Source organism: Sinocyclocheilus anshuiensis, unplaced genomic scaffold (genome assembly GCF_001515605.1).
Source record: "Sinocyclocheilus anshuiensis isolate Anshui unplaced genomic scaffold, SAMN03320099.WGS_v1.1 scaffold2170, whole genome shotgun sequence".
NCBI classification, from domain to species: Eukaryota; Metazoa; Chordata; class Actinopteri; order Cypriniformes; family Cyprinidae; genus Sinocyclocheilus; species Sinocyclocheilus anshuiensis.
In genome coordinates this window covers 468,862-486,084 of record NW_015558572.1, presented here as the reverse complement: position 1 = coordinate 486,084, position 17,223 = coordinate 468,862, and the positions used below count along the sequence as shown (strand labels likewise).

General features: G+C 36.1%; 1 protein-coding gene and 1 pseudogene across 2 annotated transcripts; both read left to right on the top strand.

The window, feature by feature from the left end:
• The first annotated feature begins 1,059 nt into the window (after positions 1 to 1,059).
• Positions 1,060 to 5,614, top strand: LOC107679653 (U11/U12 small nuclear ribonucleoprotein 48 kDa protein-like). 2 transcript variants are annotated; one of them, XM_016475272.1, is made up of 10 exons: positions 1,060 to 1,296; positions 1,741 to 1,848; positions 1,979 to 2,039; positions 2,167 to 2,247; positions 2,412 to 2,417; positions 3,555 to 3,737; positions 4,538 to 4,656; positions 4,844 to 4,944; positions 5,042 to 5,179; positions 5,467 to 5,614. In XM_016475272.1, the coding sequence occupies exons 1-10, from the start codon at positions 1,147 to 1,149 to the stop codon at positions 5,528 to 5,530; spliced, it is 1,011 nt and encodes a 336-aa protein (XP_016330758.1). In that variant the 5' UTR covers positions 1,060 to 1,146; the 3' UTR covers positions 5,531 to 5,614. The 2 variants fall into 2 exon arrangements, with proteins under 2 accessions (XP_016330758.1, XP_016330759.1); XM_016475273.1 differs by lacking the exon at positions 2,412 to 2,417 and having other exon boundaries at positions 5,467 to 5,610.
• Positions 5,615 to 11,670: 6,056 nt separating this feature from the next.
• LOC107679637 (collagen alpha-1(XI) chain-like) lies at positions 11,671 to 15,842 on the top strand (annotated as a pseudogene).
• Positions 15,843 to 17,223: the final 1,381 nt, after the last annotated feature.

Genomic DNA, 17,223 nt, shown 5'->3' with positions numbered 1-17,223 from the left:
AGCACACCATTATTACCATACTAACGTCTCTATTTCTGGAGTAACAAAGGAGGCACTTTTCAAGGGGTCTTTTGGCTCATCCTTGACTCAGTATGCAGTCAGGTGTTGTAATGTAATCCCAAGGGGGGGTTCATTCAGTTTGGCATAATTATGTTGAAATTGAGGAAACATCAGTGATTCACTGCCGTCACATATTCTGAGAACTGAGAATGCGTTGATACCACGCTTTGTGGTTGCTTTATAAAATGAGTCATGTTGTTAAACCAAAAGACTTCATTGAGAGTTATTTTGGACACAACGTAGGCAGCCTGATAGTCTTGATAATTGATCTGTCTCCATCAATAAGCTACTATACAACAATGTGGAACGTGTTTGCTCACTAAACGAAGATGTGCTGCCATCTGATGGTAAACTCCAAGATGACAGTTTACTAGTGTTGACTGTAGGGATTCAATTAGAAGCACACAAACACACAACAAGAACATAAGGATTTTCTATATTCAGGTGAAAAATAATGGCAGATATACTCTTACAATCAAGGAATAAACTGCTTTATGAGTCAACAGATTCATTCTGCACTCTATTTAAAAGTTAGGTTTTTCATTCACCTTAAAACTGTTTTCACAAGCAAATGCGGAATCACAAACTAGCCTACCTTTTTCATCTTAACAAAAGTAGGTTATATTTCATTACACTTAAATTAAGATTTCAGTTATTTGAATACATAACAATTAATCAACTAATAATTTTGTATGACTGTAATTTTTTTCACTGGTTATTTTGTGTGTTTGCAGAGTATCAATATCTAAAAATCTTCATCAGTTTGTAGTTTTGAAAATTGACCGCTTATAACAAATTATTGTCAGTACGCGATTAAAAACTGTACGACACAAGGTGTTATGTATTTTATAGGATTTTATTTAAGCACTTTGTTTAGGAAAATATTTTTTTTTTCCTATCCACCAGTCAATCCTATTCAATAGTTAATGTCTTCTAACAATTTTTTTTTTTCGTGTGTTTTTCACGGTTGTGGCAACCACAGCTCGAGGCTACGTCGTGCCTACGTCATTTTGAAGCGCCAACGAACACACACGAAGACAACAATCGCGAAACAAGAATCTTGTTTTCGAGCAGTCCTAATGTAAAATGTGTGAAACATCTTTCTCGTTGGGTCTCCAGGAGCGCATGCAGCGTTTGCAGGAGCTCACGGATTTCACAGAGAGTTGTCAAGCTGAACTGAAGGGTTTGTTTGAGGGGCTAGGATGGAGTCAGGAATCAGATTTACATGCAGTTCAGGTAACTTAGAGAAACAACTGCCACACACATACAACTATTTGAGAATGGCTTATTTAGCAGTGAATTAATTACTGTAAATCTCTAATGAACTAATATGAAGTCTCCTTCATAGTGGGAGAGTCTTAGAGATGTTTTGTTTTTATATATATATATATATATATATATATATATATATATATATATTACAGTGGTTTATGATACAGTGTAATTGTACACTGATTAGATCACTGAATGTGGTGATCGCTGGAATTTCGTTTGTTTTTCTTTTTGTTTTATCAAAATTACCATATTCACTAACTACACGTAAAACCACCTGTCTTTAAATCTAAATATTTCATATAGATTAAAAGGTATAGTCTAAATCCCTAAGATAGTTGGCGCCTGCTTTACCTCTCTTATGCTGTTTAAAGTTTGAAATCCCTGTATTATATTCTGGTTTGACAGATGGAAGTGTGTCCATACGATCCAAACCACACAGTACCGAGGGACAGGATGGAGAAACACAAAGCCTCCTGTGAGCTCAGTAAGCTGGGATACTCCAAAGAGGAACAGGTAAATGAGGATCCACATAAATGCCAGTGACAGCAAAAGGTCTTGTGATTTACTTGATCCTAATATCATATCAGACAATATGAACATGAGATTTCAAAGTTGTTTTTTCCCTCCTGCCATTTGTTTCCAGGCTGAAATGTTGGATCCTTCAGTGTACTATGAGAACGCTAACATTCCTTCCATTACTATGGGTGAGTTTTTTGACTTGGTGAAACACTTTTCCTTGTAATAAGGTTTGTGTGATCCTAATTTTGAAACTTTCAAAAAACTTTGCAATCCTGTGTGCAGTTGTGTGATGGAAACTTATATCGCTTACAGACAAAGATACATTTCATCAAGTGATTCTGCAGACCCGGGAAAATGCCCCTCACATGAGATCTACAGGACTTCACACACATAGTAAGTTTTAAGATCCTCTTTCTAGACAGTGATTGGGTCATTTCAGCATTTATGAGGATAACAGGAAAATGTGTGCCAGAATGTGTGTATTAATGATATCCATGTCTTTATTTAATTGTTCCAAATGTTTTCAACATTTATATGTGTTCTTTGTTTTTTTCCAGTAACGGGTGAGTATTAAAGGAAGTCTGGTCTAGAAAAATTTCCACTCATATTTGTTGTATCCTTTGGCTCAATATCCTTTTTAAGGCTTTGTCCTTAATATTATTTCATAAAAGATTTTATCTTGCACATTAGTTGCACACATTCATAAAAGACATAATAAAAATATCCAAAGAAAAAAAATCCAGAAACCTCAAGGTCAATTTGTCCCATTATGTGTTGGGAGTGTCTTGTCTCTCTCACCGGTTCTGCACTGCATTTACTTTTTGCAGACTGGTCAATTAAAATTGTATTTGGAATAGGGATATGCCGGTATCAAATTGTCATGTTGCGATTAATTGCTAATGCTTTTATACCTTGTACTGATATGCTCGCCCTTCGAACGCAAAGCGGAGAAACGGTCTGTGTCGAGGGAGAATCGAGACATGAAAGTACGCGTCCTTGAGGTCGATCGCTGCGAACCAATCGAAAGGGCGGACACATTGAAAGATGCGTTTCTGCGTCAACATCCTGAACGGGAGCTTGTGAAGGGCCTGGTTCAGCACGCGCAGGTCCAGGATTGGTCGTAACCCACTGCCTTTCTTGGTTATGATGAAGTATGGGCTGTAAAACCCTGACCTCATCTCGGCTGGAGGAACCGGCTGTATCGCGTCCTTTGTTTACAGGGTTTCCGGGGTAACGGCTGTATTTAAATGAATTATTATTATTATTATTATTTCTGCAGTTTAGCGCCATCTGCTGTCGGAGAGTGAAAGTGCGCTTTCATCCAGAGCATCGCTCACATGTTCCGCCATGTGCTTCTCGTCCGCGCTTATTTACATCAGTGCACACGCGTCTTTCACGCAGCATACAGCGGTGTTGTGCATTTTGACCAGTTGATGGGAAAAGTATTCTTAAAATGCATTCAAAATTCTAAATAATTTGTAATATATAATTATTCACGGTATTTAGAAGTGCCCACGATAACAATATCGTGCATATTCATTACCGTGATATATCGCATTACCAAATACCGGCACAAGTCTAATTTGGAAACACATTTTTCAAATAAACACTTTGATAATGAATTTTTAGTTACAATGTGTTTTATTCCAACTATTTTTACTAATAATTGTGATTTTGTGTCAAATCTTTTCATTTTGCAGGTGACACATCTACAGATCTCCCTGACATACCTCAGAATCATAAGCGGGCATTGTGTGAACTCACTGTGGCAGACCGATTGGCCATCTATGATCATGTGATACAAGAAGCCAGTCAGCAGAGTGCAAAGAAAGAATCCAACAATGAGGATCTTTATGTAGATCTTGTTGCAAAGCTTAAAAAAGGTACTTGAATTGCACTCACAAGACCACACATTAGCCCTCACTTATGTGTGTTTTAGTCCTTGGATTGTTTTAGTCTTGATCAACTATTTGTTTCTGTGCTTGATTTTCAAGGGCCTTCTTTACCAAGAGGATGCAATGTGATTTTGTTTTATTTATTTTAAATGCTTCAAGTGTAAGCATTTCATATAAATACATTATCAATCCAATTATGGCACTTACCTTAGCATGTTCAGCAAATACATACTATCTGTAAAGATCTTATAACAGAGTAATCTTGGGACTGGGAAACATTTTAAATACTCACTAAAACCAGATGTGGAGCTTCACAAGACCCATTCAGTCCTGAGGCAGAGATGCACCATGGGGCCCACTGAGCCCTGAGGTGGAGCTGCATCACAAGGCCCAGCTACAGCTAATTTGCATATAAACTAAGTTGCTCCAAAATTGGAGGAAATCTCGTGAATGCCTCCACTTTCAAGGGCATCGGTACTTAGTTCAATTCGATTAAATTCAAGTTTATTTGTATAGCGCTTTTCACAATACAAATCATTGCAAAGCAACTTTACAGAAAATTAAGTTTCTACAATATATTTAGTAGTAGCTTATCAGTGGTGACTGTCAGTTAATGTACATATGGCAGAAATGTACGGAAAATCAATTAAAGACGTAATCAAACATCCATCCATCTATTCATTTTTTGACCTCACATACATATAATCTTACTATACTGAGTACCAATTAATTGATTGTACCTGATTGATATGAGTAAAGAATGATGTTTTGTATGCATTCTCAATAAGAGGAACAGAGCGGGCCAAAGTCTCATCTGGAGGTCTTGGCTGAGATGAGGGACTACAGGAGGCGCCGACAGTCTTACAGAGCGAAAAATGTTCACATCACCAAGAAGTCTTACACTGAGGTCTGTGAATTGTGTTAATCTTATCCACTTATCCACCCACAAAACACTATTTATGTCTCATGTCACTACATTTGTTCTCACTGTTGGTTTACTGCATATTGTATTTAAATGGTCTCCATACTGTGGATGGTTTGAGAGCCAAAGAGAATATTCTGCATAATTTTATTCATTTTCCTACCTTTTCCAGGTAATTCGGGAGGTGATTGACATCCACTCTGGAGAACTAGGCAGGATTTGGCAAGAAGTGAAGGATGATGAGTTCAAAGCATCACAGCAGTCATGCCACAGGTCACATGTCTAATTTCAGTGCAGTAAATCTCTTTTCTCCCTGACAGAAGCAGCACAGAGTGACTAATATTGATTTTATCTTGGTTTTTGGTTGCAGAGGGGCATCTGAGAAAGGCCGCTCCGCATCTGTTGAGTCACGTGAGTCTCGTGTCAGCTCCCGAGACGAGCATGGGCACAAACGGCACCGCAAACACAGTCAAAGTCGCAGTCGAGGGAGGAAAAATAAGTGTAGGAGGTAAGGCCATGAAACACTGATCTTAACAAGACCTTAGTAAGAAATATTTCAGAAATATTTTGTATATTTTCATCAGAAACTAATTTGAGTTAGGTTCGAGTTAGTGTGAACAAACTTTTATATTGTTGTTACTAACACATGATAGTGTCGTTTCGCAATTTTACCCTCAAATATCTTACTACGCTCATATTATTGGCAAGATAATATTGATACTTTGTGGTTATATAATTTTACGACCATTTGTGATGGGCTGTCTATATGGTTTTCTCCTTTTATTTTGTTCTCAGAGATTCACACTCTCCAGATGTGGAGAGACATCATAAGAAAAAGAAGAAGAAAAAGAAGTCTTGATGTCTATTCTGAGTTTGTTTCCTCTTGTGTTTTTAGGTTTTGTTTTTGTGTGTGTGGATGGTATGCTACAATAAAATTTGACTCAAATGTTACAAATATTTGATTATGTGCTTTTCTTGCATTATTTAACATACATGCCCTGATAGTTTTATGAACATCACCATTCAAAGGTTTGAGATTGGTAAGATTTTTTTTAAGATTTTGAAAGGAGTCTCTTAAGTTCACCAAGGCTGCATTTATTTGTTCAAAATACAGTAAAAACAGCAGTATTGCAAAATATTATTACAATTTAAAATAACTTTTGACTATTTTAATATCTTTTTTTAAAAATGTAATTTATTCCTGTGATAACAAAGCTGAATTTTCAGCAGCCATTATTCCAGTCTTCAGTGTCACATGATCCTTCAGAAATCATTCTAATATGCTAAAAAAAAAGTCTTACTGACATTATATTTTGGAACTTTGTCATACTAGTTCAAGGTATCCGTATAATACAGAGAGATGTACATGTTTACTAAGTTATTGCACGTGATTTTTTTCTTGTTTCCTGTTTTAACCTGTTTTTATGCAACCTTTAGCAGTTCATTGGATATGTCCATCCCTACTTTCTGTTGCTAAGAGAGAGAAGAACTAACCAAAATGGATTTTGAGAAATCTGTTACGTCAATGGCACATTTTTCCAAGGAGGTCAAAAGGTCATCACAAAGTCATAGCTTGCATTTCAGGTTTTCTTTAGCCTTCACTGATTATAATAGTGAACCATGTATATTACAGAAAAAAGTTGAATGTAATAAATTATAATTAAACATTTTTTCAATAAAAATATTGTTGGAGTAAAGAATAGTGACACATCTGATAGGAATATTATTTTTACAGTGCCTTTATTCTTCACTACTCTGTCCAGTGGAGGAGTGTGTTTGTTTGGTGAAGCCTCCGATATTTATCACCCAGCTGAGGAGAAGTGGGAGCCTGGGAGATTCTGGTGAGGGACCAGGAGGTCTGTTCATCTGTTTCAGCACAGGGGGACCGGCATCGCATGCAAGCAGGGAGAATGCTTTGAGGACCACTGCAGCCCCTCATTGAAAGAGTGCTGCCTGCGCTTCTCCGAGGGCTCAGAGCTCCGTGTCCATACAGCGCCTGGAAACCTGAGCGGGAGGCTGCTGGCCATGGGAGCCTCCAGGGTGAAGGTAAGATGCAGGATGGGTAACTAGAATTGAAGGGAATTATATTTGTTTCATATATGCAAAGCAGGAATCGACTCAACTTTATTTATGTTCATGCAGTTGCTCAGATGGTTTGCTTTGGTCATGTGCCGTGAAAAGTCATGTAAAGTGTTATCAGATTTGTGTGGGTTGCTTTCAAGAATGGTCTTATTACAAATTCATTTAATTTATGTTTTCAACTATTTCAAATGTTTGTTATAATCTTACTTTTATGCATGGTGTGCTTATTTTTATGTAAGACTGTCAATTAGTACCAAATGCATAGTAAAGATATTACCAGCTACAGAAATAATTTGACATGTTTTTATGAGCCGTTCACAGAATTTATAATTTGTTTTATATTACTTAATGTGTGCTGTCAACGACCCTTTTATTTTGGTTACTTGGCCCTTATAAGTCATGTTACATAAACACATTTTTTTTATTTGTGTTTATGTAATTATTAAGGACTTGTAAAAAATCTCAAATGTGGGTTAAACTAGCCAGATTTTAGTACAATTATAATTTACAAGAGCCTCTAAAGGCCAGTTCCAGATCTGAAGCTGGCGGAGAAGATGGAATCGTGTGCATTGCTCATGCTGCACATCAGTGTCCCAGAGGACCTGTGGGTTGGTGAGGAACCCAATGCTGTGGTTGTATGAGCCATTAGCGCCACCCCTCAGACTGCAAGGTTGTGGAGAATTAAAAGAAATGTGACTGATATACAAGCTGTATGGTGTTCTCTGTGTTCCCTTGGTCTTTATTTATTTATTTTATTTTATTTTTTTGCAGTTCACTTAAAACAGTCCTGCCGTGTAACAAATAAATTTTTAAAAGAGCAAATTTGAGGTCATGTGAATTGTATGTACAGTACATTCAAAAGTTTGAGGTTGGTGATATTTTTTGAAAGAAGTGTTTAATGTTCACCAAGGCTGCATTTATCTGATATTGTGAAATATGATTACAATTTATATAACTGTTTGCTACTTTAAAGTGTTTTAAAAATGTATTCCTGCAATACCAAAGCTTAATTTTAATTAACCCTTACTCCCGTCTTCAGTGTCATGTGCTACATGATCCTTTAGAAATCATTTTAATATGCTTATTTGGTGCTGAAAGGACATATTTCTTATTATAATTTAATTAATAATTTTAATTTAATTAATTAATCATTTAATAATAATAATAATTTATGCATTTAGCAGACGCTTTTATCCAAAGCGACTTACAGTGCATTCAGGCTATACATTTGTTTTACCAGTAGTCTATGTGTGTTCCCTGGGAATTGAACCCATGACCATCTCCTAACGCAATGCTCTACCACTGAGCCACAGGAACATTATTTATTATGACAGCTGAATGCTAATTTTTCCCCTCAAGATTCTTTGATGATCAGAAAGTTATATTATAATAACAGCATTTTTTAAATAGATGTTTTAGCATTATAAATGTATTTATTGTCACTTTTGGTCAATTAATATATATATATATATATATATATATATATTTTTTTTTTTTTAAGAAATTTAAATAAATCTTACTGACCTCAAATTTTTTGAAAGGTAGTTAGAAACTTCCCTTTTCTCTTTTTATTTTTTTGTTTGTTTGTTTGGTTTTTTGCCTGTAACTTAATCATGATAGATATCTGCCATTGAACAAGTAATCTGAAAAGTGAGCTGACTTTTTACATAAGCATTTTGTATTTGTTGGAAAGGTCAAAGGTCACATGCTGTGTAAAGTGTACTGTATGATGAACATGCCATACTGTTGTCTCACAGAGAGAGGGAGTTTACAGACTGTATTAAGGGAGAAAAGAAAACTTTCAGCAGCCTGAGTCTGTAATGCAATGCAGCATTCAGATGACCTGATTGAAGTCACTCTTAAACCCTCAATACTGCATTTACATCAAGGGCGTTTATTGTGTATGTATATATTTATATATTTTTTTTATATAGTCCAGACCTCTGCTGGGAAGAAAATAAAAAGACTGGACCTCTTGGGACTTTAATTAAATACCCCTGCCCTAAAGCGTGCCGTGAGCCGAGGTGTAATTGAAAATGAATGCGGGAAAGTCATGTGAGAGGAGCCAATGCCTCCATCGTGATATGACTGGTTGTGTTCGGCTGTGATTGCTTCATGCAATAAATCCCGCCTCTTGTGTTCGTGCGCATTCGTGAATCAATCAGAATCAACAATATAATGGCGCTAATGGGAAGATTAATTTTGAAAAAAGTGAGTAAACAACTCGCACACTTAAATTTAACCACTTTGTTACATCAAAAAATACTTAAAATGGCCTGCAAACATTTTCTGTGGGAGTTTTTAGTGAGTAATCAGCTTGGTGAAATTTGAAGTATAGTGACTAAAAAATATTTACCGACCTTTGATGACTGATGATCCGAAAAATTTAAAAATAGTTATTTATTAAAAAGAAGAGCTGAACATAAGTTCACAAATAAAATATATTGTTTACATTGTTACTGCCTTGAGTTATTATTTTGGAATAAATGTAAAATGCTTAAAAACACTAACTTGATGAGATTCACTTGGCTTTAATAAAATACTGATTATATTGTTCATGTAAAAATATAAAATAATGTTAATAAAGTAATGTTTATTTAACCAAAAAAAATGTTACTGGTACATGAATTTACATGTGATTTAAAAAAAAAAAAAAGCACTTTGATGACTGCCTCCTCATTTCAGAAAACCACTGATTTACATGTATGTTCTTGGCTGGCTATTTTACAAAACTAATTAAATTTAATACAAAGTGCACAAAGACATAAGCCCACTGTATAAATGTCAATAACCCGCAGAGATAGCAGTTTCATGCCTGTACTTCTCTGGTATTTTTGTGAGGCGATTTTCTTGGAATTCTTGTACAAACGCTTCTCAGCAATGTGCCGCTGTGTTTAATAATGACCACTAGAGGGAAATTTACATGCGGCAACATTCTTTAAGCTCTTACTAAAATGCCACCGATTCCTGTTCATGTTTATTAGGGGGTCGTATATAAAATGTTTTCTCTCAGCCGTTTCCCCCCATTCTTAATAAACCATTCTGTCAACATGGTTTAATTACTATCATTATGTGAAAAATCTATTATTTCTCCCATAGTAAAAAAATGTAGAAGTAGCCTACATTTTGGTTTCATTGTAGCCAAATGATGGTTTTGAAAATCTAGGCATGGTTGATAAATTGGTCTTGATTTATGTAGATCATTCAAAGTTGTATTTATTCATTCATTTATTATATCAGCTAGAACATGTTCCATGACCTCAGTAGTGACGCTTGATCTAATCACATGAGGAAGTGCGAAACATGGAAGGGGGTTCATTTAAGCACAGAGTCTTAAAAAAACAACAACAACATCATCTTCAGTTACTGCATATTTATTTGTTCCAGCAAAAGAACAAATGAACAAGGAACTGAAGTAATGTAATATAATATTTTTTTAAATTTCTTTTAACAAAGTGGAAAAACCACACTTGAAAATAATGTGATAGTGGTAAGGAAAACCCCAGTTTAAAAAAGAATTTTTTTGAGAAACCACACCATAAAGGGGAGACCCCTTCCACTGGCCCAGTTGGTAAAATAACAACTAAACGACAGCCAATCACTGTTCTTTATGTAAACAAATGATCAGTATCTCTAATACAATTTTGTGAATCCATTTGCAACACTGCATTTAATTTTTTCAGAACTTTACCTGACAGATGAAGAGTTTTCACCATGAAGTTTGTTTTGTGCTGATATCAGGTGTGGGTTGTGTCACTCAGCTCTGTGTTCCTGCTGTGTGTCCTGCCCTCTCAGGCCCAGCATGATTATTCTGGTTTACAATCAGGTGAGACTATCACATCTCCAACATGTTAACATTTGTTAGATAATAAAACATTAAAATGGCCAATTTACATTTTTAATTAGCCTTTTCCCCCTCTCTTTTACAATCACAGGAGAAGAACACATGTATGAAGGCTCCTTAGTTGATCGATATGATGAACAATCTGGATACACTCACAGTGGCAACTGAGATGTCACTGTTACTACTAATACTACCACCAAAACATTTATTTAAAAAAATAGATACCCGCAAAATGGAACCTCAGTAGTTGTGCTGTATAACCTATTTTTATTTTTATTTTAATATTCACTTTTCAAAAATGTTCAACCCTCTTCTAGAAGTTGAACATTAACTACTGGTGTTGAAAAAAGTGAATACATCAAGAAATAGGAAGAAAACGAGATCCATTATAAGATATTTAGCTGCTCTTTCAGTGCATGCAAGTTATTAAAGTTGTTTTTCTATTCGAAAAGTCTGTTTCACAGAGAATGTCTTCAGTAATTGTTCTCACACTGCATTGTTTTCTTCGTTCTGCCAAAGCCTCACAGATTATGGACAGATCAGAGAATACCAAGTAAAATCATGAGCTGACTTCTAATGTAGGCCTGTTCATGTAAGGCCTGCTCTTATATGAGTTATTCTCTCATCAACAATTACAGCGGCTCGGTTAATGGCAACTAAACTGCTTTTACACAATGATCGATTTAATGAATAATTAATCAAATGTATCTGTTATTACATTCTGGCATTATCTGAATAGTTTAGTTTATTAAAAACATGATTTCTCTAACATGATAAGATAAAAATCTGCAAATACTTTGTTGTCGCGAAAGTATTGTTGTATGAATCACCATAGATTGTAGTCAAAAGTCAAAGTCAAAGTCTGCTTTATTGTCAATTTTGCCACATGTACAGCACATACATAGCGAGAATAGAAATTGCGTTACTCTCAGACCCTTGGTGCATACAGTTAACACTTAACACTAACAGTAGACATAATATAGATAAATACAGTTTAAATACATATAAAATACAACCTATACAATATACAAATAAGGACATTGTAAGAAAAGAGAAAAAGTGGCATAAGGCACATGGCAGTTATAGTGCAAACCAGTGATATAAACAACTGTGAAGATATAACGAGTGTAGTGCAAAAGAGCTTATCAGTCTGTTAAAGTGATAAAGAGCTCAGAGAACAGTCTTTAATTAAACTGTCAGAGAGGTAGTTTGCAGTCCAATGCTGCACAAAGTGACTGGTGCAGGTCAGTGTGTGTGTGTGTGTATTTGGGAGGGGGGAGTGGAAGGGTCCTGGGGGGGGGATTTAGGAAAACTTTACTATTACCTATATGATTTTGTGTTTAATAGCTAATTCCCGGAAAAGACTTATATGGGGTTTTCTTACTCTTCTTTATAGGGCCTTCCAGGGTTACCAGGGGACCCTGGAGAAACTGGCCAACCTGGATTAAAGGTAATGGTCTCACAAAAAAAAAAAAAAGTTATGAGTGGAAAAGTGTGGATCTTGGTTTACTAGCAGAGCTATATGGTGTTATTTTATATGTGTATAAAGATTATCCAGAATTATGTTCAATGCAATTTAACATTAGACATTATGGTTTGCGTTCATAATTGTGATTGAAACTGAATTTATTTGTGTCATGCAGGGTGATTTCGGAATAGAAGGCCCGCATGGAGGAGTGGGTCTCCCTGGAAAGACTGTGAGCAAAATAGCATCTTCAGTTACACATATCACCAGCAGCTTTTCCTCTCCACATTACTTTGAATGTTTTTTATTCCTGTTTCAATCATGATCACATACAGTAGCTGAGATGTTCTAGATCCCATCTGAGAATTCAAAGCAACATCTGTGCAGTCATGCTCCAACTCCTCTAGTTATCATATAATAGATTCCTGACAAAATTTCTGATTTGTCAATTAAATTAATCTAAGGTAATATTTTTCTGACTGACTACAGGGTCCTGTTGGCCCAAAAGGTAAACCTGGAAAACCAGGCGTTAAAGGTATTAAGGTCAGTTGCTTTACTCTACAAATGTTTACAATTGTTGTGTGGTGTACTTACTGAAATGTAATGACCAGAAGGTTAAAATTTTAAGGTTTTAATACTTAATTTATTTATTTATTTTGATACTGATTTCAGCTACCAATAAGAGGGAAGATATCAACATTGTGCCTTTGAGCAAGACGCTTAACCCAGTGTTTGCCTTCAAGGGGACTGTCCCTTCAATAAGCTTCTGCTAAATAACTATTAAATAAACACTTATTTTTATATGACATTCACTGAAAAAAATAGATATAAAATATCTGCATACATATCTGTGTTTTAATGTCAAATACTTCCCCATTCTGATTAAGTGTCAGTGTCACGAGTTTCATTTCCCATTGGCATGTGTCAGGGAGTTTTTATGTTTGTTTTATTTTGTCTGTTTTTTTTCTTCTATTTCTTGTAATTAATATATCATCTGTGGAACTATGTGGGTAATGGTAGTTGATATGACCTTTCAAGTGGAGACAGCAGTGACCTGCAGTCTGATTATACATGTGGTTTTATGAACCGCGATTATTTGCTATCATTAATTGTGTCACACTGCAGGACTATTTAAAGGGATAGTTCACCCAAAAATGAAATTCTGTCATAATTTACAAACCCTCAAGATTGTCTGCTGAACACAAAAGAAGATATTTTGAATAATGTGGGTAACTGAACACTCCTTTGACTTCCATAATATGGAAAAAATAACAATGGAAGTCAGTTTGGTTTGGTAGAAGAAAGAAATTCATATAGGTTTGCAACAACTTGAGGGTGCATAAATAATTGCAGAATGTAATGACAGAAGTGAATTGCAAACAAGCTGAAAGTGAAAATGGAGAAGTCCATCTTAATTGTCAGCTTCTCATGTAAATTCTCATGTTATTAACATTTCTAGTTGAGTCTTGATTTGTCCAGACTTGCCTTGAAATTTTGAATTTAAAAAGTACTGCGAAATCTCCCCATCTCTCAAAAGGGCTTCACTGGCAAAACAGGAGAACAAGGTCCTGAGGGACGACAGGGACAGAAGGTTGGCACCAAGACTTACAGGCATAACTAATTATTAGTTTGACAAACTTTATTACATCTGCTGCTGTTGACGTTTTCTCTTTGCATAATCAGGGTCAGACAGGAGCACCTGGATTCCCAGGAGACCATGGAGAGCAGGGTTACTTGGTGATAAATCACTCAGAAGCTTTCTATTTCTCTTTCTCATATTGTACCATCAGGAAAATCCCTGTAATAATCTCACTATAATACTATATTTTTCACCTGTCATGCTATCAGGGTTATCCAGGAGTTCCAGGAGACCGTGGGGTGATGGGACCAAAGGTCTGTTCTCATAAAATCACTTATTGTTGTTATCAGTAACTAAAATTGAGAGATTGGCACAGTGGATCCCCTTTCCTCATAATGTTCTACAAACACATGCTATTTTACATATTTCCAACTAAAAGCTTTGCCTTGAATCAACATTTGGTGACTAACTGGTGACTAAGTTTTGGTAGGCAAATTTCTCTTTCCATTTACCATCATCTTCAGGGTGCTAAAGGTACAGGTGGCTTGCCAGGGAGTGATGGAGAGCTGGGAGAGGATGTGAGTAGCAAGCTGTTTTTGATGCATGTGTTATTATTCAGAGGGTCGTTTCGGTCGTGATGGGCTTCCTGGTCCTATTGGACCTCCAGGTCTTCCAGGTCCCAGAGGAGATGAAGGCCCTAGAGGAGACCAGGGAGTGAAAGGACAAGAGTGGGCCGAAAGGAGAGCTAGGTGAACCTGTGCGTATCATCATGATTATTATGAGCAAGGACTTAATTTTGAGTATATGGAAGTGTTAAAGGCCTGAATGCAGATAAATATTGATTTCTGTCATAAAATATATTGGTGCAACTCACTGCAGGGTCGAGGACTGACAGATGAGCAGATATTGCAGCTGTGTCAAGGTGTGGTCACCGCTCCGATCTCCCAGTATGCTTCATCTATACGTGCCAAATGCGTACAGGGCTGTCCAATCAACAACCGTACCCTCATCGGACCCCCAGGAGTCACAGGATCTCCTGGAAGTCCAGGAAAACCTGTGAGCTGATATATGAAGTTGCCATAAAACTGACATAAAAACTCTTACTTTTTTAAAATGACACACTGCATTTTATTCAGGGTAAAGCAGGAAAGACAGGTGCTAAAGGAGTAAGAGGCCCTCAAGGCATGAAAGGTGTAGAGGGCCAGAAGGGAGCTCCAGGGGACAGAGGTACTGCACTGGGGTTACTATTAAAATTGTTTTAACTAAAAGGGATAGTCTAGCCAAAAAATGAAAATTTAGTCATCACTTCCCCTGATGTCATTCCAAACCTGCATGACTTTCTTTCTTCTGTGGAACACACAAAAAAGATATTTTGAAGAATATGTTGGTATTTGTTGTCCATACTATGGAAGTCAGTGGGACCCAAAACTGTTTGGTTACCATCATTTTTCAAAATATCTTCTTTTGTGTTCCACTGAAGAAAGTCATATAGGTTTGAAATGACATGAGTGTGAGTAAATGGCAGAATTTTCATTTGTAGGTGGACTATCCCTTTAACAAAAAAAGAAAAACAAAGAGTTTATGCATACAAATGAGCTCTCTGTGTTTTTCTAAAGGTGCTAAAGGTCTAAAAGGACAGAGAGGTGAACCTGGAAAAGGTCTACCAGGACATGATGGTCACCAAGGTCTCAGAGGTGGGATAATTTTATGTCTGCTATTTCAATAACTGTGGATTAGATGTAGTTAACTCTGTCTTATTTCTCCAAAAAGGACTGCCAGGCCATCCAGCAGAGCCAAAAGATGGAACTGATGGGCCGCGAGGACCCCGTGGGTTTCCCGGGCCTGTGGGTCAACCTGGCATGGCCGGTGATGCAGGAATATCTGGCATGTGCGAGGCACGAGACTGCAGCATTCATGCGCCTGTAGTGCGCAAAGAGATGGGATTGGTTAAAGGCCCTCTCAGTCAGGCCTGACAACAGGGACGAATGTGAGTGACCCGGGACAGGACATGATCTCCAGCAGAGGCCATGAAAATAGAAGACATCACATACAGACAGACTGGAGCCAAGAACTGGAGATCAAGTCTCTTCAGATTTGTTTACCAATTTGAAGTCCAAAAATGAAACTATACAAATGAAAACTATACCAGCACTTTTGGTTTCATTCATCGGCAATGTTTTGGTTTCATTATAAATACAGTACAGACATGTAAATAATTTTGTAAAGCATCTTAAATATACATATGTGTTCTGAAATATCAATCTTTATTTTGATTCATCAGGCTGAATTAAAGATACATTTTTTTTTTAAACTTTTACTGTTTGATGAATATAGTGTAACCACAAAAAAATGATGATCATTCAGGCCATCATACCTTTTTGAATAACTGTAAAATCCATTTAGAAAAAGATTTTTCTATATAGTTTATATACATATACGTGTATATATATATAAAGGACAAAATTTATTTGTGACGGAAAAATTATTCATGTCAATAAACATGTAATCATTTATAGTGTACAAGAAAAGGAACCGTTTAAAAGTTTCAAAAACTCAAAGTAGTATTGGTACATATTTCTTGGCAGTGTGTTTGAGGTGATTCTTATGACCTTGTTTTATGCAGTGACCCCAAAGAGTATTTTAACACTTAGCCACAAATAAAATAATTTACATTTATTTTCAGTATATATCAAAACAAGTGGATTTTATTTTAAAGAAATATAACACAAGCACAATTTCAAAATACAAATAAAACTTTAATTTGAATATATTTATATAGGCTCTATGTATCAGGTCATAGACCCTATAGTTAAAGACCCTACAAAATCACTAAAACGTACATTCATCAGAGGTAGATATGAAGCAAAGAAAATTCAAAAACATTTATATTAATACAGTACTATACTTTAAGACATTAGCAGAGATACCGCCCTGAGTGGGCCGCACACAATCCGCCATGTTTATCTTAACGCTAGAGCATTTGAAAGCAGCATTCATGTGTCTGCTTCCACTCAAAATAGGCATTTTCATAATGATATAATACATGATATGTGGGGTATTTTGCACTGAAACGTAACAGACACATTCTGGGGACACCTGAGACTTATATTACATCTTGTAAAAAGGGGCTTAATATGTGCCCTTTAAATAGACTCTGCTGAACACTCTCTTCTTTATCCCATATCACACTGAGTGGCTATTGCTTCTGTTGTTTTTATATGTATATCTAACACACAGCAGACACACCGCAATGGCTATGAGCACCAAGGTAACAGACAGGAAAATACCTAAAAAAAAAATAAAAAAAATTTTTTTTAGAGAAATCCTCTGAAATATTTCGGTACTTAACAGTATTATATATTTCTCTCACACACACACACGCAGTGTTTGTTTTGTATTACCAATGTGACCTCTGTTCACAGGGTTGATCAGAGATTGAGGGACTCTTTCACCTAAAACGAAAGAAAGAAAATGTTTTAGCACTGGCTACCCAACAATAAACAATATATCACTGGTAGAAAATAAACTTACCATAAAAATGTACACGGTATTCAGTCAAATAATCCTTTAAAATAGATACAA